The 24,915-nt window shown below is 46.6% G+C and overlaps 1 protein-coding gene across 1 annotated transcript; it reads left to right on the plus strand.

Annotated features, from left to right (window-relative positions):
• Window positions 1–13: 13 nt before the first annotated feature.
• Window positions 14–24,032, plus strand: LOC135809054 (transmembrane 9 superfamily member 2-like). The gene is made up of 18 exons (XM_065322312.1): window positions 14–388; window positions 1,857–1,924; window positions 3,589–3,643; window positions 4,867–4,905; window positions 5,425–5,552; window positions 7,087–7,486; window positions 7,783–7,862; window positions 13,871–13,976; window positions 15,074–15,206; window positions 15,673–15,734; window positions 15,978–16,035; window positions 16,730–16,787; window positions 17,348–17,449; window positions 18,580–18,780; window positions 19,978–20,089; window positions 20,626–20,709; window positions 23,324–23,411; window positions 23,957–24,032. The coding sequence occupies exons 1-18, from the start codon at window positions 269–271 to the stop codon at window positions 24,022–24,024; spliced, it is 1,962 nt and encodes a 653-aa protein (XP_065178384.1). The 5' UTR covers window positions 14–268; the 3' UTR covers window positions 24,025–24,032.
• Window positions 24,033–24,915: the final 883 nt, after the last annotated feature.

Raw genomic sequence — 24,915 nt, forward strand, 5'->3', positions numbered from 1 at the left:
AGTACGAGCTACAAGTACCAATTATTTCACAACTCATTCATCCTGACCTTGGTATATGTATGGCTTTTGCCTCCTGCTGGCCTGGTTGCAGTTTTGCGCGATCCACACTGACCAGAAGTTGCGGGACAAGGGCACCACCGATCTGCGTTTAGGACCCTGCTCTTAGTCCATTTGAGGGATTCAGTATGTGATTGAACCGTTCTGTCCTAACAGAAGCATTCCTAATTGCCAAGATGAAGAATTTCTAAATAGAGAATTTCCGTCAAGAATGTTTCTTGTGCTTTTGACCGTAGCCACAGTGATCTCCACAGTGGAGTCATTTTATTTACCTGACCAATCTCCAGTTCATTACTGTCCGCCGGAAAATGCTAAGAAGGGCGCTTGTCAGGTTCGATTCATTCTATTTTTCTTAATTCAGAACTCTCAAGTCATGTAAATTTATGTTGTGCAACTAGCTCACAAAATCGACAAGTCTGTGTAACTTGGTACAGTGTTACTGTTGCACTGGTTTGCAACTCCGTTCTCTGCAGTGACAACAGTCTGAATATACACTGTAGTACATGTAGCCTTGTTGCATAGTGATAGCAAACGAAATACTACAGGTCTACTCTCCATATAACGTAATCTCTGGGACCACGCAAACATTATGTTATATCGAGAGATATGTTATGTAGAAAACCGTGTGTAAAATACAAGATGCACCTCAAAATGAAGGTTATTACAAGGCGGGTTCAACCATGCAAACGTATACACACTGTACCATCAGATACCATCAATGCTGCAGAATATATGCACATAGGACTAAACTGGCTAGCTACGGCTACAGCTTGATTGTACCGTGCACGTGAATCTACGTTGTATCGAGAGTGTACACGTCGGGGACTGCGCCGTAGGGTACGTTATGCCGAAGTTTACGTAATGTAGGACTAAACTGGCCTTAACTGCCTACAAAGTATGGTAGCTACAGCTACCGCTTGATCATACCATGCACGTGAATTTATGTTGTATCGAGAGTGCGCACGTCGGGGACCGCCGTAGCGTGTGTTATGTCGAGGTTTATGTTATGTAGGATTATGTTGTGTAGAACAAATTTTGTATGGGAGTGATGCTGTTTCGGCGCGGGATTTGATTTTTTATGTACTAACGAGGTTTATGTACAAGTGAGAGTTGTTATATCGAGAGCAGACCTGTAATACATGTACAGGGCGTCACTGCAATGCAAGTGTACCGTTGGTGTGTGTACTGATACTGATAGTCTGATACATGCACTTACAGAGGTGGCGATTATGGTAGTGACTGTGTTTGGCTTTATAGTTTTAAAAATATGGAAAAAAGCTTGGTACATGTACACCATCGCGCCGACTGCCGCGAAATGTGACCCGCTGTCCGCTGCGCACCATGGCTTGGTATGTACGGCAAAGGACATTGTCCACCAGTGGCTTGTGAACTGAGTCGTAGTTGAGCATGCCGCAAGCAAAACTCATCAAACGGTAGACAGTAGGTTTGAGGAGATATGCCACTTGAGCCAAATTTGGCAGGAAGCGATTTGCAAAGGGACGTGACAACAGTACTTTAGTGTACTGCCAACCTGTCCAATCAGGAGGAATAGCATAAGCCCATGCAAATCCTGACAATCCTCAGTTCTGTTAATTTTTCATGGTTTAGCCAGCTCCATGCATTCATCCTAGATGCAGTTGCGGTTCTGCCGCAACATGTATGCTAACTACATGTGAATAGCACCTAATTGAAATTGTATATGGGTATTGATATAATAGTAGCAACTATTAAAGCATGTAAAATACTTAACTGCTCGACTCAGGTTTGTGTCTTTTCCTGCAACATATTGTGCTTCACAGAGCAATATTGATATATTTGTCAACCGCTTGAGCTCTATCAATTCCCTTCTGACGTATGACTATGGCAAGTACGTACTCTTGTTGAGAATCACTTTATGCCAGTCCTTCTGTTTGCATGCACCCCTCACAGTAGGTTTGTTGTGCACGTCTCGTTTGCATTCACTTGTGTTTATGATGCTGGCCGTCAAAGCTTCAAAGAGACATCCATGAACAGTTTACCTGTCTGTCCATGTCCTCCCCATGGGTGTACAGTGGTGACTACAGAGTGCAGGTGTATGTAGTGCAATCCATTGGTCCGCTTTGGGATTGAACATGCCAACTGGAGGTGAATTTGAAAATGAAGTGTATGTGCTTGCACTTGCTTGCTATATAAACAGGTTTTCATCCCGGGGTGAACATTTAACATGTTCCCATGCAGATTTTCGTACGAGGATGAGTTGCTTGTCTGCTGAATCTGCCTAATAGTTTGTGTGTGGGTAACTTACATGTACTTCTGTGCTTGAATGGTCAAGTGTGGACCATTGTTCACATTCACTGGCTGGAATGAGTTTTGACTCGGCCTCGCAGCCGAGTTAAAGGGGAAGTTAAGGCAAAAATCAAAATTTCACCAGTTGTAGTCTTTGGGGTGCTGAGTCGAATGGTCTTGGTCCGAGAAAGCTGAGACGCTCCCTTCCTACTTGAATCCCAATCGAACTCGCGCACTTCCACCGAAACTGGGTGACTGCGCCCTACTAGATGGGGATTTGTATGCAAAATGTCACTAAAAGCGCCATTTCGTTCTTATAAAAGCACGGATGACCGCCATTGGCCCATATGTTGTAGTATTTTGGACGCTGAGTCGACTGGTTTTGGTCCGAAAAGGCTGCGATGCAGCGTTCCTCCTTTATTCCCAATCGAACATGGTTGAACAAGTGGTCACGTGCTCCTGGGTGCCCAAATCACCTGGTCACCACGCCAGCAGGCGACAACTTTCACACCAAGGTTCAAATCGAGTGACAGGACTGCACCCAAAAAAGGTCAAACAGGCTAGTAAGTTGTACCCTGCAGGCACGGTGACCAGGTGACTGGCGTACGCAGCAGCACGTGACCGCTTGTTCAACCATGTTCGATTGGGAATAAAGGAGGAACGCTGCATCGCAGCCTTTTCGGACCAAAACCAGTCGACTCAGCGTCCAAAAGACTACAACATATGGGCCAATGGCGGTCATCCGTGCTCTTATAAGAACGAAATGGCGCTTTTAGTGACATTTTGCATACAAATCCCCATCTAGTAGGGCGCAGTCACCCAGTTTCGGTGGAAGTGCGCGAGTTCGATTGGGATTCAAGTAGGAAGGGAGCGTCTCAGCTTTCTCGGACCAAGACCATTCGACTCAGCACCCCGAAGACTACAACTGGTGAAATTTTAATTTTTGCCTTAACTTCCCCTTTAACACTTGTGTGCGTTTGTGTACACACCGAGTCAAACTCAACCCAAACTGATACACATCCCTGGTGTACACTGCATGTACATGTTAACATCCCGCTAGTCACTGGTTGTGGTTGTGTACCGGGCCATGCAGGGAGTACGGCTATGCTCAATCCATGTAGAGTAGTATTACAACATACTGTACTTAGAGTAGTTAGTATTGATATTACACGTGTGTGTGTGGATGTATGTGTGTGCGTGTGTGCACGCGCACGCGCGCATGCACCTGTACATGTGTGATAACGTCCATGTACTCGTTACCTGCAGGTTTGATCTGTGCATGCCAGCACGCGTTCAACATCCCCGGGAAAATCTTGGCCAGGTATGTATTGCTGTTCATGTGTTCTACGATTTTGTAAGCTGTTCATCAACAAGTTTTGGATGTGGCACGTGTCTCTCGTTGCTAAGGGTGTGCTGCTTGCTTTTGTGATAGCAGTTCTGCTTCTTTATTCGGTGGCGAATAATTTTCGGTGCCTACCGGTATAGCGCAATCGGGGTGGAGTTACATTTTCGATGGTAGGGCATAGCACCGAGAATATCAAAATTGAAAGCGCCCAAAATAAGTGTGACTACAGTATTTGCTCCTCTTGTATGCGCATCTCGGATTCGAGAAAGATCATTTGAAATGACTGCATGATAGAGTTGCATGCATTTCGTGCAGATCAGCTAGGGTAAACATGTTCAAGGCTGCTTTGTGCAGGCATCGGTACCGCTCAAAACACGTGAGTGGATTTCCTTGACCAATACCTGTACAGTAAACACATGTCAAGGCGACCAATCTGGTAATCTGGTAATCTGGTAGGGCGATTATCTGTCCTATCGAAGACCACTGCAACTTAGACCAGTGGATGTTATTTCCAGTCGAATAACCCTGGATAAGAAGACCACCTGTACACGGGGTCGCATTTGTAAGGCCCCTTGTGCGGTCGTATTTGTAAGGCCCCTTGTGCGGTCGTATTTGTAAGGCCCCTTGTGCGGTCGCATTTGTAAGGCCCCTTGTGCGGTCGCATTTGTAAGGCCCCTTGTGCGGTCGCTTTAGACAGGTTTTACTATAGTCGAATGCCACTTGTCCAGTCGCCAGTTATCACGTAATCCGAGCACTTCTGATGTCGGACAAGCTGGGAAATGCTAGATTTACGACTCCCTGTTACAATATTCTTCGAAAGAATTCTCAGAGACAAATATTCTATCACACTGAGCAAGAGAACAAACGTCAGGCTCTTCACAAGCAACTTGTTCGAAAGTGTCTACACATGATCATTTCCTTCTCATCAGGTGGAACACTGGTGAGAAACCGAGGAACGAAAACCATGAATTGAGTACATGTACAGCAGAGAGGTGATAGAACAGTGCAAAAAGTAGCAAAAAAAACAACGGTAAAATGCGTGACTCCTTGCATATATAACTTTTTGTAGAAGGAATGATGAAATGGTGCAATGGTGATGAAACCTAACAAGCTTTCGAGAACAATTGACAAACACTGAAAAATCATTGAGTTGTTGATGCTGTACCTAACGGCCTATGTGTTGCTGCGCCCTTTTCCAGGTGATGTTTGGTGACAGGATTTCTAACTCTCCCTACTCAGTAAGCTTTGTGTGTGTGGGAGGCTTTCAACTAGAGCACCGTGACAGGCAGGGTGGAGACTTCTTCACTCTGCCTTGATCTGCTACCTTGAGGACTACTTATAAATCCACTCATTTTCCGTAGCATTACTCGAGTGTTATTTTTCTTGCTGCATGTATCCTATGCATGTAAGTGTGATACCTTTGCCCTGAAATAACCACTTTGCGATACGATCTGAGTTTAAGACTGTCCTTTTACTGATGTGCTCTCCTAAATGTGCCACCTGTTGTTGTAGACTCACATCCTCTCTTTCTACAATGGATATACATGTACTTCGTTTGTTTTTGATAATCTTTTCTGGTGACCATTATTCCACTCATGAGTGCCACGTGGAACGATCATTCGGGAATATAGCTCTAAGCTTGGATCTTTTGTGATGGCTATCTGTATAGTCTAGAGTGTTGGTGAGTTGAAATTAGTGATTGCTGCATCACTCACTCGCTGTGCTTTTCCCGTGTCGCTTGCTCTTGTATTCTGCAGGTAGTGTTTGGTCAGAAGAAGAAATGTGCATTTGTCTGCAAGAGGGAATATCAGCCAAGTGACAACCAGGCACTTGACCGACTAGACTTTCTTGTTAATGGCATCAAGACGAACTACATGCACTACTGGTAATTACAAACGTTAATGTACGCACTGCACAGTATTATTCAATATTGTTATTATTGACAAGGTTGTGACTGACAGTGGTAATGCAGCGTGCCTGAACAAGTATTGCTCTAGTGTGCCACAGCTGCACCTTGCTTTCTCTTGGATGGTCATCAGCTATGTTGCCCTCGCATCTGCACATCAAAGATGCACCTACCATATTTGTCAGGGTATAGTGGACATAATATGGTGCATTCACATATGCTGTCCAGGCCACGTCCCAGCTGCCGATTTCCGCCCCAATGGTGCCTAGGCAACATACATGTATGTTAGTTGCTGTATGAACCAGAGCCGGCTGACACTACTCAATCTTGCAGTGAGATTTGGCGACTGTGGCCTTTTCTGACATGTTAGAATGTTGCCAATTAGAATGAGTTCCAGCCAGTCACTTTCGCAGCGAGTGGGTATAGTGGACTTGACATAACATTGTGACTAATCCGTACGACAAAGATACAACTGTTGCACCCCACATGTGAATCTGCACGTGACAGTGCACATAATCATGGTAACATGTGCATGGTATACCGAGAATGTGGACCCTGCCGACCATGACCCTATGGAAGTCTTCGAAATCAGTACAGGTTTTGTCAATGTAACTATCTCAATGCAATCCATCCTCACCAGCTGGCAGCTAGTTGTGGCCAGGACGGCATATGTGTACCCAGAGGTTGTGGCCAGGACGGCATATGTGTACCCAGAGGTTGTGGCCAGGGCGGCATATGTGTACGCAGAGAATGTGGCCAGGGCGGCATATGTGTACCCAGAGTCAAAGACTGTGATGTTCCTTGCGTCAATGTCTTTCCGAAAAGCACGAGCAAGACTTTTTATGACATGCACATGTATGAGGGGAATTAGGTGAAGAATTGTATGCAATGATTGAAACTGTGCATTGTCACTGCCATTGTATGTAGTCTGATATATTGGTTCTGCGTTGTCACTGCCATCGTGTTAGCAGTGAACTAGGAGTTGATGCACCATCAGACTGGCTGGGTGTTGATGCCTCCATTGTAATGTCTGTGTAGTACTTAATGGCATAGCATTCTTGTTAGGGGTGAAACGGTTCCATGTTTTTCATGTTCGGGTACCCGAACGCCAGCATAGCTTTCCACGGTTCGGGTATCGGTTCCATGCACTCTTTTCCCCAGACCGACAAAATGCGTTCGTGACAATTATTTTTTAGAAAAAATTTTTTACGAGCCAAGAACGAGACATCGGAGATCGCTCGAGAGTCCATGTACGTGCGAAGAAGATGACCAGGAGGACCCTTTGGAAGAGCGGTGATTGTAAGGTAATAAAAATATAAGACATTTAAACCTTGACAAGGCTCGAGTAGACTTGACGTGTACGTGTATTTGTACGAGAACGAGATTTTTCGAGTTTCGGTTCGAAATTTGACGGAACGGGTACCCGATTATTTTCAGCTGGCGGTTCCAAAACCGGTTCCTTACCCGAACCGTTTCACCCCTAATTCTTGTTCTATATGTTGCTGCTGTCCAGGATTATTGATAACATGCCAGTAACCTGGTGTGTTGATACATCTTCTGCATCCAAGTCACAGTCCTCCTTCGCCACACAATGCTCAACTGGATTTCCATTAGGTTGTCATATAGATGAGGATGGTACAGCCATGGATGCTTGCCGCATTTATGAGTCCTTGAAGAAGCCTGGCTCCGTTTATATCTTCAACCATGTTGATATTGAGTTAACTGTGAATCCTGGTGGTCGTGGCGACAAAGCTGTACTCATCTCTGCCAAAGTTACTCCAAGAACAATAAGACATCCCCTCAAAGGAGATGATGTGGATTGCTGGAATCCAAAGTCTGCAGCCATGGACATAGGCGCTCAGCCCAGAGATGAACCTCTTGTCGTCAAGTACTCTTACTCAATAGAGTTCAAGGTATGTGCCTCACTCACTGAGCCAGAACTGCACCACATAACTTTAGTGCATGCTGTATATGTGAAATAACCTGGTTTGCTCAGCTGCAATGCAGCAAGGGTTTTTCTTGACTCAGTTGCCATTGATCAATGTGTCATATGCCCGTGTTTAAGGTTAGCCTTCTATTTAGGATTCTATTTTGAACCAGACTTTTACACAAGACAGTACGAGTACAGGGCATTGAACTTGCAACTACTGTAGGTGTGTTTGTGTATTCACTTGTGTCTTCATGAATGACATGATTGGTGTTGTTACAGGAACGTCACGACTTGAAGTGGTCATCACGTTGGAACTACATTCTCACTAGTATAAGTGACTCGTCCATACACTGGCTAAGGTAGGATGTGAACACACTGGCTAAGATAGGATGTGAATACACTGGCTAAGGTAGGATGTCCGTGCACTGGTTTTGATAGGATGCTGCACAATCATGCTAGTAGAAATTGGCCCTTGCTTTATATCCTTCTACTGCCTTTTCTTGACAAAGTCTCTCACAATAGATGATATGCCAAATAACGTGCAACTAGACTTATGAGGGCATTGCAGAGTAATTGCATACAATGTTCAAAGTTGTACGGTTACCTGTGACTTGCATTCCTGCAGAGCTCAGGGCCTACCATGTACACATTGTAGTATAATTTGTATGCAACTTGTGTGCGATGCCCTCTCAAGTCTAGTTTGCGCGTTATTTGGCATATCATCTATTAGCAGAGGATGAGAAAAAACTCGGCAATTAGTTTTGATTGTCGAGATTGCTTTAATAGCGAGTGTGCCAGTCTGGAAAGTTACACCTTCAGGACGGGTATGTCTGCATTTTATATTCAGACTTGACAAAATCGTCCAGACTGATTTAATCAACCGACCTGGATGGTCTTGTAAGAGCTAACAGCTTGACGGTCTTATGAGTAACGTCTTGTAAAGACACAGAGATAGATTACCGTAAACCGGGAAACGTTTGCAATCTAGAAGAGTGAGTTGCGATTTTCCTATGGGTGTGAAATCACAAAAAAAAGAAACCGACGCGGAACGTTGACCTGTAGAACAGTAACTAATGAAATTGACTCCAATTGCAAACATTTCCCGGTTCAAAATTGGTCTGTGCTCGCAAATCACAATCTAAAACCGGCGCAGGCAATTCCCGGTTTACAGTGTTGCCCAGAGAAAAAGGGGAAAGAAGTCCCCTCCTTCTGAGGAGATCTTCTCTGCTTAATTCTTATGAAACACAATCTCTTGCACACTATGATGGCAGGGTTGTGTTCTTCTCAGTGTTGCCCGTGGGACAATCAGGTTCGCCTGTGGCTGTTGGTGCTGCGTGGTGGTCGTCACCGCGTTCACAGCAGGGTCTGGGTTGCTGGCGGGAGGCGGCAGGCGGCAATGCGGAATCAGGCAGGGCAAGGAGAAGCTGGACAGTGTTGGTGACGACAGTCACGGCGCGCTGAACTTCCTCCACGGTCAAGGCCTGCAGGTTGGAGGTGTCCGTGCTGTCCGGAGCTCGGCTAGGACTGGTGGCTGCGTGGGCGGCAGTAGCTGTACGAGATCTCTTCGGCATGCCAGTTGAAGCTGCAGCCACCGCAGGAGGCTCGACAGCTGCAACGGGTGCACTGACCCCGCTGCGTTGTTTTCTGCGAGTGTCCATGGCTCTCCGCAAAGAGGAACAAAATGCTGGAACGCGGAAAGGAAATCGGAAATCGTGTGGGAACAGGGAACAAAATGTTCTGCAAGTTGCAAGCTCGAAGTCCGAACAGCAATTTTCTACAGTACGTAGAGCTCTAGATTGTTCAAACCCTTACCTATTGTCAGGTTTGTCTGACAGCTGCTTTGGCTGCTGCTTCATTTCGAAGTAGCCTCGCCAAGCGGTCGCCAGAACTTGCTGGTGCAGAACGACATTTAAAAGTCGGCTATGTCCACAACACATCGCACTCCGTGCTCCCTTGTCCTCTCCAGAGTAATGGCCGCATCCCGGCAGCAGATACAATCAAGCCGTTCTGGCATAGCACATCACTTACTGTACTCATACCACTCGGTGTTACCAAGCCGGCTCATTGGAGGCCACGGGACGTCACCAACTGCAGCCATTTCTGCTTTGTCCTCATTCACATCGGGGAATTAGAAGCCTCCGCTTGCGCTGCCATCTCCTTTTCTGAAACTTTTGGCTCTCTCCCGAAACCAAACATTTCCAGATCAGGCTCTAAACATTGCAGCTCGTCTGATGCCTCGGAGTCGCTCATTCTGCTGGCTTCTTCTTCCCCGAACTACACTTTTGAATACAAATTCAGCTTGTGCTTGTGCAGGTTGGAGGTGTCCGTGCTGCCGGGGGCTCGGCAAGGACTGGTGGCTGCGCGGGCGGCATTAGCTGTGCGAGTTCTCTTCGGCATGCCAGATGGAGGTGCAGCCACCGCAGGAGGCTCGGCAGCTGCAACGGGTGCATTGCCCCCACTGCGTCGTTTTCTGCGAGTGTCCACGGCTCTCCACAAAGAGGAACAAAATGCCGGAACACGGAAAGGAAATCGGAAATTGTGTGGGAACAAAGAACAAATGTTCTGCAAGCTCGAAGTCAAAACAGCAATTTTGCACAGTACGTAGAGCTCTAGATTGTTCAACCACTTACCTATTGTCAGGTTTGTCTGACAGCTTCTTTGGCTGCTGTTTCATCTCGAAGTAACCTCGCCAAACGATCGCCAGAACTTGCTGGTGCAGAACGACAGTTTCAAAGTCTGGTATGTCCACAACATATCGCACTCCGTACTCCCTTGTCCTCTCCAGAGTAATGGCTGCATCCTGGCAGCAGATACAATCGAGCCGTTCTGGCATAGCACATCACTTACTGCACTCACACCACTCGGTGTTACCAAGCCGGCTCATTGGAGGCCATGGGACGTTACCAACTGCAGCCATTTCTGCTTTGTCCTCATTCACATCGGAATTAGAAGCCTCCGCTCTGCCGTTTCCTCTTCTGAAACATCCGGATCTCGCCCGTAACCAAACATTTCCAGATCAGGCTCTAAACATTCCAGGTCATCTGATGCCTCGGAAACACTCATTCTGCTTCTTCTTCCCCGAACTATACTTTCGAACACAAATTCAGTTTGTACTCTGAGCTAACAAATGTTCTGCAAGTTGCAAGCTCGAAGTCCAAACAGAAATTTTACTTACTTACGTGGAGCTCTTGATTGTTCAACCACTTACCTATTGTCAGGTTTGTCTGACAGCTTCTTTGGCTGCTGTTTCATCTCGAAGTAACCTCGCCAAGCGATCGCCAGAACTTGCTGGTGCAGAACGACAGTTTCAAAGTCTGGTATGTCCACAACACATCGCACTCCGTACTCCCTTGTCCTCTCCAGAGTAATGGCTGCATCCTGGCAGCAGATACAATCGAGCCGTTCTGGCATAGCACATCACTTACTGCACTCACACCACTCGGTGTTACCAAGCCGGCTCATTGGAGGCCACGGGACGTCACCAACTGCAGCCATTTCTGCTTTGTCCTCATTCACATCGGAATTAGAAGCCTCCGCTCTGCCGTTTCCTCTTCTGAAACATCCGGATCTCGCCCGAAACCAAACATTTCCAGATCAGGCTCTAAACATTCCAGGTCATCTGATGCCTCGGAAACACTCATTCTGCTTCTTCTTCCCCGAACTATACTTTCGAACACAAATTCAGTTTGTACTCTGAGCTAACAAATGTTCTGCAAGTTGCAAGCTCGAAGTCTAAACAGAAATTTCACTTACTTACGTGGAGCTCTTGATTGTTCAACCACTTACCTATTGTCAGGTTTGTCTGACAGCTTCTTTGGCTGCTGTTTCATCTCGAAGTAACCTCGCCAAGCGATCGCCAGAACTTGCTGGTGCAGAACGACAGTTTCAAAGTCTGGTATGTCCACAACATATCGCACTCCGTACTCCCTTGTCCTCTCCAGAGTAATGGCTGCATCCTGGCAGCAGATACAATCGAGCCGTTCTGGCATAGCACATCACTTACTGCACTCATACCACTCGGTGTTACCAAGCCGGTTCATCGGAGGCCACGGGACGTCACCAACTGCAGCCATCTCTGCTTTGTCCTCATTCACATCGGAATTAGAAGCCTCCGCTTGTTCTGCCGCCTCCTTTTCTGAAACCTTTGGCTCTCTCCCGAAACCAAACATTTCCAGATCAGGCTCTAAACATTGCAGCTCGTCTGATGTCTCGAAATCGTTCATTCTGCTGGTTTCTTCTCCCCCGAACTACACTTTTGAACACAAATTCAGCTTGTGCGCAGTCTAGTCTCAATGACGTAGAAGGGCGCGGGGGGGGGGGGGGGGTATGACGTCATGCCCCCCCCCCCCCGAAAGGACAATTTCAAACTGATATTATATATATCAAGAATGCTTGGCGGATCTTGACACTCCATGCCGTGGACAAAGAAGAGGTACTCCGCACCGGTTTTACATTGGCTCTATCTGCTGAAGACTCCAAGACAGTAACACATTCAGTAAACTTGGAGAGGTTAGAGCCGGTGGCCTCTATGCTTCCACTCGGCTTGCTGATTGAATCGAGAATGCATTGCACATCACACTGCGACTCCATTGTTTAGTGGGTACGAGTGGAAGACTTGATGGGATACTTGGGAATATGATAGATGATGACGATCTACAGTAAACACGAAAGACACGCCAAGCTTAGATAGCAATCGAAAAACAACAGGAAAAATGAGGTTGAAGAAGCAGCTGCCAGAAGACAACTTACTTCAAGCAAGCTAGAAAATGTCTGTACTAGAACATAAAGGGAACAGTGGCTTATATCAGTAGAAACTGCATGTCTGTATGCCAAAAATTAAGCAAAAATTAAGCAAAATTATAAAATCATGAATTTCGCTACCGAAAACTTTCAAGAGTTGGGAAACTACAAAAAATGTAGGCCCACCACATTCATATGGAAACAGAGCATACTGAAATGTGATCCTGGCAAAATGAACAAACTTGCTGAAATCGCATCATCACTCCGTCCACTGCGTCCATAGACTACTAGTGAGCAGTCCTGTCTGCACTGGAGTTCTACAACTCTTTTTTTTACTGCTAGTTCTTCAAGAACAGCTTAGGGACCGGCCGAGGTTACCACTTGTTCTTCCAAAGTGATTAGTTTTCGTTTGGGGGGGGGGGGGTTCAGGAGTTTCGTTTAAAAAATAATTATTGAATGCAGCTCACCATGCACCCACGTACTGCTGGGTGCTGAATACGAAATCAATATTTTGTTTAAAGGGGAAGTATACCCTAAAATCAAATTTTCACCAGTTGTAGTCTTCGGGGTGCTGAGTCGAATGGTCTTGGTCCGAGGAAGCTGAGGCGCTCCCTTCCTACTTGAATCCCAATCGAACTCGCGCACTTCCACCGAAACTGGGTGACTGCGCCCTACGAGATGGGGATTTGTATGCAAAATGTCACTAAAAGCGCCATTTCGTTCTTATAAAAGCACGGATGACCGCGATTGGCCCATATGTTGTAGTCTTTTGGACGCTGAGTCGACTGGTTTTGGTCCGAAAAGGCTGCGATGCAGCGTTCCTCCTTTATTCCCAATCGAACATGGTTGAACAGGCGGTCACGTGCTCCTGCGTACACCAGTCACCTGGTCACCGTGCCTGCAGGGTACAACTTGCTAGCCTGTTTGACCTTTTTTGGGTGCAGTCCTGTCACTCGAGTTGAACTCGAGTTGAACAATGGTGTGAAAGTTGTCGCCTGCTGGCGCGGTGACCAGGTGATTTGGGCACCCAGGAGCACGTGACCGCTTGTTCAACCATGTTCGATTGGGAATAAAGGAGGAACGCTGCATCGCAGCCTTTTCGGACCAAAACCAGTCGACTCAGCGTCCAAAAGACTACAACATATGGGCCAATCGCGGTCATCCGTGCTTTTATAAGAACGAAATGGCGCTTTTAGTGACATTTTGCATACAAATCCCCATCTAGTAGGGCGCAGTCACCCAGTTTCGGTGGAAGTGCGCGAGTTCGATTGGGATTCAAGTAGGAAGGGAGCGTCGCAGCTTCCTCGGACCAAGACCATTCGACTCAGCACCCAGAAGACTACAACTGGTGAAAATTTGATTTTAGGGTATACGTCCCCTTTAATTTGTTTGCCTTCAGAAAGGGTGTGAGGGTAGGTGGCCGCCTGGGAGCTGAGAATACTAAATCCTATCGTTTTGGGAAGAAAAAAATCAATCGATAACCCGGACGCCCCTTGTGCCAGCATACACAATGTATATATGGAATATTCATGAGTGAGCGAGCTGATGCCTTTCCAATTCCTGAAGATTTGTGTGTATCTGTCTGTCTGTCTGTCTGTTTGTGTCCTTATGCTTGCGTTTCTGCTAGCATTGTAAATTCCCTTCTAGTGGTAGTATTCCTCTCTATACTGCTAGCTGTAATATTGCTTCAAGCACTGAGAAGAGACATAGCGCAGTACAACAGTAGCTTGCCAGTGAGTAGCATGACTGTGCCTGTATAGATATCAGGGTTCTAGCCAAGAAAAAAAATTACAGGGTGGGGGGGGGGCAAACAACCCATTTTTTCCATGTTCCACTATTACCTTGTCACAACAAAATGCAAAGTACAGGTGCACAGAGCACCCGGAATGATCGATTTGTGGCCCCATTTTCACTATGTGAAATGAAAACACAAAAATCGAAAAATGAGTAGGGTGGCATGCTTTCAAAGTAGGGTTCAAAGTAGGGGCGCTGCCACCCCCACCCGGCTAGAACCCTTGTTATGGAAGTTCATGAATAATGTGTCCACTGAAGAAACTGACATAATATTACAGCATCATTATAGTTATTATGCTCTGTGACAGTGTGGGGTAATGTAGTTTGGTAAAATGTGTGACTTAGTAGTGTGTACTGAACTAGAGACAGAGCACCAGTATATAGCAGATGTTTGCAATGATACAGGTGGTGGCTCACTCAAGTGATGTGTGTGTGTGTGTGTGTGTGTGTGTGTGTGTGTGTGTGTGTGTGTGTGTGTGTGTGTGTGTGTGTGTGTGTGTGTGTGTGTGTGTGTGTGTGTGTGTGTGTGTGTGTGTGTGTGTGTGTGTGTGTGTGTGTGTGTGTGTGTGTGTGTGTGTGTGTGTGTGTGTGTGTGTGTGTGTGTGTGTGTGTGTGTGTGTGTGTGTGTCACTTCAAATAGCTGTATGGTGTAGACCAGGCTGAATAGTGACAGTCAATTCTTCAGCCTTGCAAGCTGTTGAATGGTCCCAGCACAAGTTGCTATGGCTTCTGCCGTAGCATTGCTATCATCGCCTCTGGCGATGGGCGTCAAAGGTCAAAGGTGTGTGTGTGTGTGTGTGTGTGTGTGTGTGTGTGTGTGTGTGTGTGTGTGTGTGTGTGTGTGTGTGTGTGTGTGCCATGACGCCTGAGTTGACCTACTCTCTACTGTATTGTACTACATCCTGATTACTAGTGGTTAAGCTAGAACAAGTTGTATTGGTTACGGTGTTCTTAGGGCCCACTCTAGTTGTTTTCTTTCTGGCTTTCTGCTCATTCTTGGTATGCATGTGTGCATGCGCGCCCATGTACATAACAGGGTGATGAAAGCATCAATCTGGGATGGAAGTCATTGTGTTTTGACGTATTTCGGCCACCCAAGTACAAGCTACTTCTCTCTGCTATGGTTGGATTTGGTTGCCAGGTTACCATGGTATTCTTCTCTACTGTAGGTATGTTGTGCCCTGCACAGCACATGATGACATCACTGCATAGCATAGCACATAGTGACATTGCAATACACAACACACAATGACATCACTGCATAGCATAGCACATAGTGACATTGCAGTACACAGCACACAATGACATCACTGCACCGCACAGCACACAATGACATCACACCGTACACTGCGTACATCACACCATGACATCACTGTGCCGTACAGCACACAATGACATCGCTGCACCCCACAGCACACAATGATGCGCATTATAATGTTTTATATAATTGATCCTACCCTGTGTGTGTATATATGTGTGTGTGTGTGTGTGTGTGTGTGTGTGTGTGTGTGTGTGTGTGTGTGTGTGTGTGTGTGTGTGTGTGTGTGCACGTGAGTGTGTGCGTGCGAGTGTGTGTCCACATGTGTGCGTGCGCTCGCTCGTGTGTCCTGTGTGTGCTTCTGTGTGTTTGTACAGTGGTTGCCTGCACAGGTGTGCTATCTCCGGCCAGCCGTGGTGCTCTAGCGACATTTATTGTGGTCAGTACTCTGCTATCTGTTTTCTTGACTTGTTCTTGTCAGTGAAGATGTTCTCGATTTAAACGTTTTCCCTTGATCATAGAGGATGGTGGCGTTCCTACGGGTGCAGAAAACTCGGCCTCCAGCCGAGTCTCAAGCGAACCGTGATTTATTTTATTTTCACCGTTCAGATTGTGCATTCACTGTGCTGTGTGATCACCTGTTGCTAGCTGTCTGTTGCTTGCTCTTGGTTGTTTTCTGCAGGTTCTATTCGTTTGCATGAGTGGTGTAGCTGGCTATGTGTCTGCTCTCATCTACAAAAGTATGTTTGACACCAGCATTGCATGGTGTTACTACTTATTATTTTAGTACTTGTGATTTGATACCTGTTATTTGAAACTGCCTGTAGTGATCAGTGAATTACGGACTTCGTTCTTGCGTGCTGTACTGACATTGTTCCTGCAACTATGGTGCTAGGTTTCAGTGCACTGGGCGTCCGTTGTATGCGAGGTCACTTCTCGCTGTCACTGGCCTCTGCTGCATTTTGAAGGCACTATTGAACTCTTACTGTCTCTGTATTGTACTGGCTGGGGTCTGAGTTGACTGGCTGGGTCTGTATTGTACTGGCTGGGGTCTGAGTTGACTGGCTGAGTCTGTATTGTACTGGCTAGGGTCTGAGTTGACTGGCTAAAGGCAGATGGTATCTACTATCTGCTTGGTGTGTGTTTTGCTAAACGCAGGATGTTAGCCTTTTTGTCTGTACATATGCAGCAGACCCTGACAACAAGTGCATGTGCATACCCTGAGGACACTATTCATACGCTCTGGGACTCTTTACACAGACTTCTGTAGCATGTGTTGGTTAAAAGGAGTCTGCATTATGACATAATAGTAGTACATGTACATGATTGTACTGTCTCCCCGTTACATTAAAACTACTTCGTATTCTTCTTCCTTTTTCTAATCGTTCTCTTGCTTTTAATATGTTGCCATTGTTTCTTGTTACTCATTTGCAGTGTATGGTGGTAGCAATCGCAAGACAAATGTACTCATGTCAGGGGTGGTTTTACCTGGGTAAGAGTGTGACAAAGACAATATTAGTGCATGTTAGGATGTGGAGAGGGCAAGAGAAAAGAGATGTATGTGTGCACATGTTTGTGTGCATACATACAACGGAGGTGAAAGGCTGTGTAGCTGTTACATGTTGCTGCCTCAGCCAGCCTTGTTTGCTTGTACATGTGTGTATGTGGGTGCATGAGTGTGCATGAGTGTACGTGTGTATTATATTATGAGGTGGGTGTATATGCATGTATGGGTGTGCGTATGTGAGTGTGCACGCGTGTGTGCGTGCGTGTGTGTGTGTGTGTGTATTTGTGTTCATGTATTCATGCTTGAATGTTGATGCTTGATCTGTTCACAGGCCAACTGTTGACCTGCAGCCTCTCCGTGCTCTCTCTCTCTCTCCTCTGGTTTGCTTTCTAGTTTGTAGTTTGGAGGTGATATCAGAGATTCTTCATAGTTGCTGTTGGTTGTGCATAGTGCTAATGACTAGTAGTGAGTAGTGCTCCAAATTTACCAGTTTGTTTCTCTACTTGTGTTTCCCGTGTTCCTTCTTTTTATCTCTTCTTGGTCAGAGTTGTCTTTGGTATTCTCTTTGTCCTCAACTTGGTGCTATGGATTCAAGGCTCCTCGTCAGCAATACCTTTTACAACTATTGTAGCCTTGATGATTATGTGGTAAGCTGGCTTTATTGGGAACTTTGTTGCAAGTGGTCATGCTAATGCCTGTGTCAACGAGAGGGGTGGTCTGTGTGGCTGCTGGCATGGTTGTGTGGCATGGTTGTGTGGCATGGTTGTGTGGCATGGTTGTGTGGCATGGTTGTGTGGCATGGTTGTGTGGCATGGTTGTGTGGCATGGTTGTGTGGCATGGTTGTGTGGCATGGCTGTGTGGCATGGTTGTGTGGCATGGTTGTGTGGCATGGTTATGTGGCATGGTTGTGTGGCATGGTTGTGTGGCATGGTTGGTATTAGAGGCTCATAGTTTCTTTAATTCTCGAAGGTATGCAAGAGACGTTACTGGCGCTAGCCAGCATCCACAGCGCTTTAATTCGGTGTGTGTGTGTGTGTGCGTGCATGCGTGTGTGTGTGGTAGGGCCTTTCATGTGATGCGCCATGGTTGGTGCGGTATCCCGTATGTGTCCCGTACCGTACCGTAATTATATTGTATGCGAATTGTATGGGGGGAGGGGCATGCAAGGCGATAGTGCGTACAATATATGCATGTATAGGGTTTATGCAGCATCGTACGAGTTGAGATATGCTGGAGAAAAAATGAGGACGACGAAATGCAATTGGAATTCACGTTAATTTCGAGAGAGAGAGAGAGAGAGAGAGAGAGAGAGAGAGAGAGAGAGAGAGAGAGAGAGAGAGAGAGAGAGAGAGAGAGAGAGAGAGAGGGAGAGGGAGAGGGAGAGGGAGAGGGAGAGGGAGAGGGAGAGGGAGAGGGAGAGGGAGAGGGAGAGGGAGAGGGAGAGGGAGAGAGAGAGAGAGAGAGAGAGAGAGAGAGAGAGAGAGAGAGAGAGCATTTGACCCATTGCATGTGTCTATCTGCAAGTAGTGTGTAGATCTGCATGTGGTTCATGAGGTCTTGAGATTATCTCCTGTGCTGGTAGCGTTGAGTGTGATTGTTGTAGTGCCATGGGTGCTGTAATCCATGAGTGAACAACTTGACCATGTGTTGTGATCAGCTTGTGCTTTTTGTTTAAACCAGTACAGACTGTATCATTGGAACTGCTGTGATGTGCTAGTGATGTGCTAGGCATTTGGTCATAGTGTTGTGATCAACTTGTTCTCTGTATCTGCACAGGTGTTGTGTGTCGGAACCACTCGTTCTACTTGGGGCTTACTTTGGTTTCCAGCGTCCAGCTATTCAACACCCTGTTCGCATCAGTAGTGCGGAGCTAGACCTGTCACGAAACGTATCATCACATCTGCTCCCTCTTGTTGGCGGGCTGCTTCCGTTCGTAGTTCTCTTCATTCCTATCTTCTTCATACTGACTAGTATCTGGTAAGTACTACTACTACAGTGTATAGTAAGTCGGGCTTTTTACACCATTAATCAAACTTTTCGGTCAAAACAGTGCAAAATGAGACTGAAGTAACAGTATCACTCATGCCTACAGTGACTTACGGCATGGCAGTCACTAAGACATTCGTTACCTAGTGGATGTGTCTCCGCACTGGTTTGGCAAGAGAAGATATTGTCACATGGTCTGCGGACGGAATGACTTTTTGCTGGGCATCCAAACACTATTAACGTTGGGACATGTTATGTGTGCCATATGATAGCAGGTCACGGCCGTGATCTTGATCACATGGTGCATAGACCACTAATCACGTAGATCTTCCAAGCCTGAGGTAAAAAGTATGCTCTCGTGTCGTCTCCGCGGATGCTTCAACTCACTGATATGCACCATTCGAGACCACACACGCCGATCGTTTCAGTCAGGAATTCCGGGTGCCCACATGTAGCAGTACTTGACCCTACACTGTACAAGATTGTAGCACCCGTGGTACATGGTACACACTGTACAGTATTGCTGTGCACTACATCAAGAGTACATAAACCAGAGTGTGCAACTCGGGATGGTTCCTGTGGGAGCGTAATTCGTGCAGTACGTCATTTCTGACGGCATGGTAAGCCACAGGTACGGTGAAAAGTTGCGTAACCAGTCGCGGTGGTGCAGGTCACTGAGTTTGTCCTGATTTCGGTTTTTTGATACGGATAGCCTGGTGACTTTACTTGTCGGTGGATGTACGCAGCGTACACAGTCACACAAAACACCGAAATCCTGAAACAGGACGTCTAAAATCAAGCAAACTTGGCTGATTTCCGGGCTATGAAACATGAAAATTTGAGCTGTACGCAAGCCGCGGCTTGGCTGACCTCATCAGGGTGACGTAGTGCACGAACTGCGCTGTTTCAGATCTGATATGCACAGTTGCACACTCTGGTTTATGTACTCTTGACTATGCATGGGAACACGCTAATGTGTGCTTTCTCCATGTCAAGTGTGTCACGTGCACTTCTAAACCTATTCCGGATAGCTGATGTTCGGATCATAGTCAATGTTCAACTGTACTGAGGTATGGTTTGGGTGGAGTTGATCAGTTACTAAGGACACCTATTGTTATAACCATGGTAACTGTTCCTGTGATTCTGGTTGTGTGATTGGTATTCTCCACTTCTTTGCTTTCTGCTCAGGTCAAATCAGATATACTATTTATTTGGATTCTTGCTAATAGTGCTTGTTTTATTCATGATAACGTCTGCGGAGACAGCTGTGTTACTCTGCTATCTACAACTCTCAGGAGGAGTAAGTAATAATTGCAACTCACAATACACATCTACTGTACAGTTTGTAAAAACACCATGGACGTTTTGTAACTTTTGTTTGAAATGATCTTCTGCTTTGGGGGCTGAATTTCTCCTTCTGTCTCCGTATTCAATTGGACACCAATTGTAACGGAGACTCTGTTGGGCTGTGACGTTATTACAAGTACGGTATAAACGTTTGCTAGGTTTGTGTATCCAGATCTACAGTTCTATAATCCCCTCACCAATGAGCGTTTTGAAGACCAGTTTTGTTCTAGGCACAAAGTCACATGGCCACAGCAAATGGGTTCTAGGTTTTTGCCCTTTCAATGGATCTGAACTCTGATCTACTTACCCCGCTGTTAGGAGCTCCATCGTTGATCCTTGATCGTTGACAACGGGGTCGGTGGTAACTAGGTATACCTACCAGTGCGGATACGCCGATCTTAGGCTAGCTGACTCCGATGCAAGCTGTGAAAATGTCCGTTGCCAGTATGAAGATCTTGATCAGTGTTATAATGTTTTGTGTCGTGTCAGGATTTTCGTTGGTGCTGGACATCATTTTTATCATCGGGCAGTGTTTCACTGTACTTCTTCATTTACTGCACCTATTACTACTGGGTAAGGTTGCTGCTCTTCTTACTGCACCTATTACTACTGGGTAAGGTTGCTGCTGTTCTTGTGCCTTCACACTGAGATGCAATGCATGGACTATTGTGTGAGTGCTCCAGGCATTGTACGACAATTGCTTGAGCTTCACTGTACATGTAGTATCATGCAAGCAATGCCAACGCTAACGCACATGTGTCACATAAGCTGCACAAACAACGGAGGCGAAGGGCTGTGTAGCTGTAATCAAGTTTCACGCGTTTTGGCGATCGTCAGACAGCGGCATTCACTTGCAACTTGAAGTTGCAGCTACACAGCCTTTCGCCTCCGTTGTTTGGGTATACTGCTGTGCACATGTGTGCACCAAGCACTCTGCTTCGAGCTGCCTCGGCCGGCCCTGTGTCACATAAGCTGAGTAGTAAACGCCCATTGCGCATTGCCAAATACAATACATGTACTGTTTCACCGGTTCCCTCGCAAACCCACACTTACATCAGACACAACCATTGGAGGCATCAATCTATTTAGAAGACTGTATTACCAAACATGTTCTCAAAAAACCATTGAAGAATCGAACCCAAAAAGAACAAAGAATGGAGAGCTGGGGACGCACGTACCCGGCCCCGTACCAGACACACAGCCAAGGAGGATGACACCGTAGGGTACCTACGCTTGACTGGCAAAGAAAACAGCAAGCAAAGAAAATCGGCCAGCGGGCGCAGTTCAAACATCTTGAACGACACGCGCAAAGCAAAACACGTGACAGAAAATAATGCATAATGTCATCTGTACTCACGTGGACATGCAAAAAAGGTCAAATCTACACAAAAGCGAGAGCCGCAAGAAACAGCACAAATAAATAATAATTCGAACAGCGAAGAACTAGAAAGGCAGATTTCTAATTATCGAAGAACAAGAATGTATTGTAGAGTCCCAGCGCAACTGCCGGAGGATGCTGGCACCCACCAGACGGGTGGTGGCTGCCCCTTCCAGAGAGATAGAACGAAAACTGAAGCAGAGGAGCCACGTTACGAATAGTGAAACGCACAAGGTAAGAATAATCGAGCAGTGTCCAATTATGACATACTGAGTAATATACATGTTAAACGAAGACAAACACTAACAAATGGAGAACGTTCCAACATTTCCCCTCTCACGAACGACTCCAGACTAATCGGAAGTCGTGAGATCATCATATTGACCGGTACCTTCATCGATGGGTTCAACTTCCAACGGCACTAACTGCACTATCGGCCGCTTGGACTGCTTGGCGCCAATTCTGATGTTCAGCACACGGACCAATCCATCAGATCCGGGGAACACTTCCATCACCTTGGCTAGCGGCCAACGCCCTCTTGGAGTAGACTTGTCCATGCAGAGGACAATGTCACCGGGCTTGATGTTGCGGCTGCGTCGAGACCATCGCTGAAGCACATTCAGCCGAGGCACTATTTCTCGAAGCCATCACCACCATACCTCGCGTAGGAGATGTTGGAGGAGCCGCCAACGACGCTGTGGGTGCAACTCAGCGACTTCTTCGAGTGGCAGAGTCAGCTCGCACTGTCCAGCTAGGAAGTGCATCGGTGTTAGCGGTGCGGCATCATCCACGTCAGTCCGGACAGCGGTCAACGGACGCGAGTTCAGTAGGCCTTCCGCACTCACCATGGCAGTTACAAGTTCTTCATCAGTGAGATTGACCTGGGACAGAGTTGCCGTCATTGCGCGCTTTGCTGCCTTGACCACACACTCAAATACGCCGCCAAAGTGCGAGCGAGAGGTGGATTGAAGCGCCAGTGAACTCCTTGGCTGGCTATACTTGCGGCCACTTCATCAGAACCCAGCGCTTGAACGGCTTCTCTTAGCTCGCGCTCTGCACCGACAAAGTTCATCCCGTTGTCTGACACGACCTCAGCTGGCACGCCGGAAACGGGTGAATGCTAGCAGAAACGACTCGGTGTCCAGGCCATACGCCATCTCGAAATGACAGGCTCAAGATTGCAAACAAGAGAAGACACAGAGATACCTCTTGAGCTGGGTCTTGCCACGTCCTTGTTTTGTCCGGAACGGACCGGCATAGTCAACTCCCACTCTTGAAAATGCCTGGTACGGTGGAGCTGTTCGGAATAGCGGGAGCGGTGCTATCTGCTGCGAAGCCACAGTGGCCCACTTCTTCTTGCAGAGCACGCAGTGTGCCGATGAGATAGTGTGGCAACCTTGCCACGGATGATCCATGTACTATAGTATGGAACACATGAGTAATGCATGTGACTATGCTGGGATCAGCAATGCACTGTTCCGCACCCTACACAACCATGCCCAGGTGGCCGTATGGGGTGTTGGTGGTACAAATTACGTTATTGCACGATGGACTTATTACACCCTTGACCACTTCCGGGTTGTGCAACATTTCAGGAGAATAGATATCAGGCGGCCAGGCGAAACCTTCGATACACATTGCAAGGCTGGAGAGAGAGAGAGAGAGAGAGAGAGAGAGTCACAGTCCTGTATTGACTTCTATAGTTATCTTATTCTACTCGTGTAGTATTCTCATGCATCTTAGGGAGACACGTCCTGATTCCTTGCTAATCGGCACTATGTTCTTGTTTGGATATTGGCTCCTGCTCAGCATACCCTCCACATCATGGACTTGACAAGTGCAGTGTTGTATCTAGGATACACACTCGCTCTCACGCATTTACTATTTGTGGCTGCAGGTGAGTGTGACTTACATGTTCTGTCTGCAGATTGAGTACAATACAGTATGTATGTTTGTGAAGTTTGAGTAATCAGGTGTGCTATCTCCTCCTATTACAAAGTGCAGCCACTGTTTTCTCTTGTATAAAAACTTGTCTCGTATAGACGCCTGTTTTGAATACAAGCCTGATTTCCAGCATGGACCGTCAGCGAAAGAGCTTGGTTCGAAGTTTGTTGATTACATACATAGAAGATTAGAAATACTCGGTTTGAATACAAGCCTGACTTGAATGGAAGCCCAGCCCCATACATGGCAACAGAACTGGGAAGAAGCTGCTCAACTTCATCATAGAAGTTGGTCAAATACCGAAAACCCCAGTTGTCCGTTTTTTTCTCTCTCTCTAAAACACACTGTAGCATTACTTGTAGAAATCAGTGAAATTATTCCCCCCCCCCCCCCCTCTCTCTCTCTCTCTCCCTTTCTTTCTTCCTCCGGTCTCCACACATTGATTTCTTGGTGCTGACAGCAATGCTGCTGTGTCTTTGTGTGTTGTTTGTTGTGCAGGCAGCATTGGCTGGATTTCTTGCCTTCTTTTTACCAGACGTATTTATACTTCAATTAAACTTGATTAACGCTCCTACAGTATTGGTGTTTCATTGTGTTTGGAGTCTGTGTGTGTGTATGTATGTATGTGTGTGTGTGTGTATGTGTGTGTGTGTATGTATGTGTGTGTGTGTGTGCGTGCGCGCGAGCAGACACTGCACTGTATGTAGTTGGTGTGCTTGTAGAGGCCCTGGTGTTAGTGCTGGGCAGTGTCCAGACTCATGTGAAAAGGTTTACCCTGATGAAATTGGGGAGGCGTTTCACGGCACTTCTGCCAGGATATTTCCTTGGCATCTTCTGACTTGCACGAATGATAATCTGGCTTGCTTGCTGGAATTATGTCGATTCAAGAAGGATTCATATGCCGATGGGACAGGGGTGGTTTAACTGAAACTTGCGTCCAGGGACGCACAGGCTCAATATGCATGGTAGGATAACCACTGCTTCAGGGAGTTCTGGAAAGTGGCCCCACAAGCCGTAAAAACCATATACCACACTGTGACATTCTATCTTTCTCTGACAACTCGACCTTATTCGAGGCTGGTAGGTGTCGGTAGAAAACAGTACACCTGCAGGATGTCAGTGATAGCAATGAAGCTGTTTTCAACACAAAAGTCAATACTGTGACAGTCTAGGCCGCATACTGGTAATCGAGTCATTAGAGGGGTTAAGCTATAAGATGCACGTTATTTCCGACGTGACGCGCAATTTTTTTGGCGTAAAATTCCAAATTTTGAAGTGAGCTGCAGGTCATTCGCATTGTTTTTCGACGCGTGAGCCAAACAACCCGAGCTGAACTTTCGCGTCACGTCGGAAATAACGTGCATCTTACCTCTCTATTGTCATACTTGAATGTCATCGGGGGGGAGGGGGTCGGTGAACAGACGGACGCGTCGACCACGGCACTGGCTAGCAGCGTG

Source organism: Sycon ciliatum, chromosome 2, assembly GCF_964019385.1.
Source record: "Sycon ciliatum chromosome 2, ocSycCili1.1, whole genome shotgun sequence".
Taxonomy (NCBI): Eukaryota; Metazoa; Porifera; class Calcarea; order Leucosolenida; family Sycettidae; genus Sycon; species Sycon ciliatum.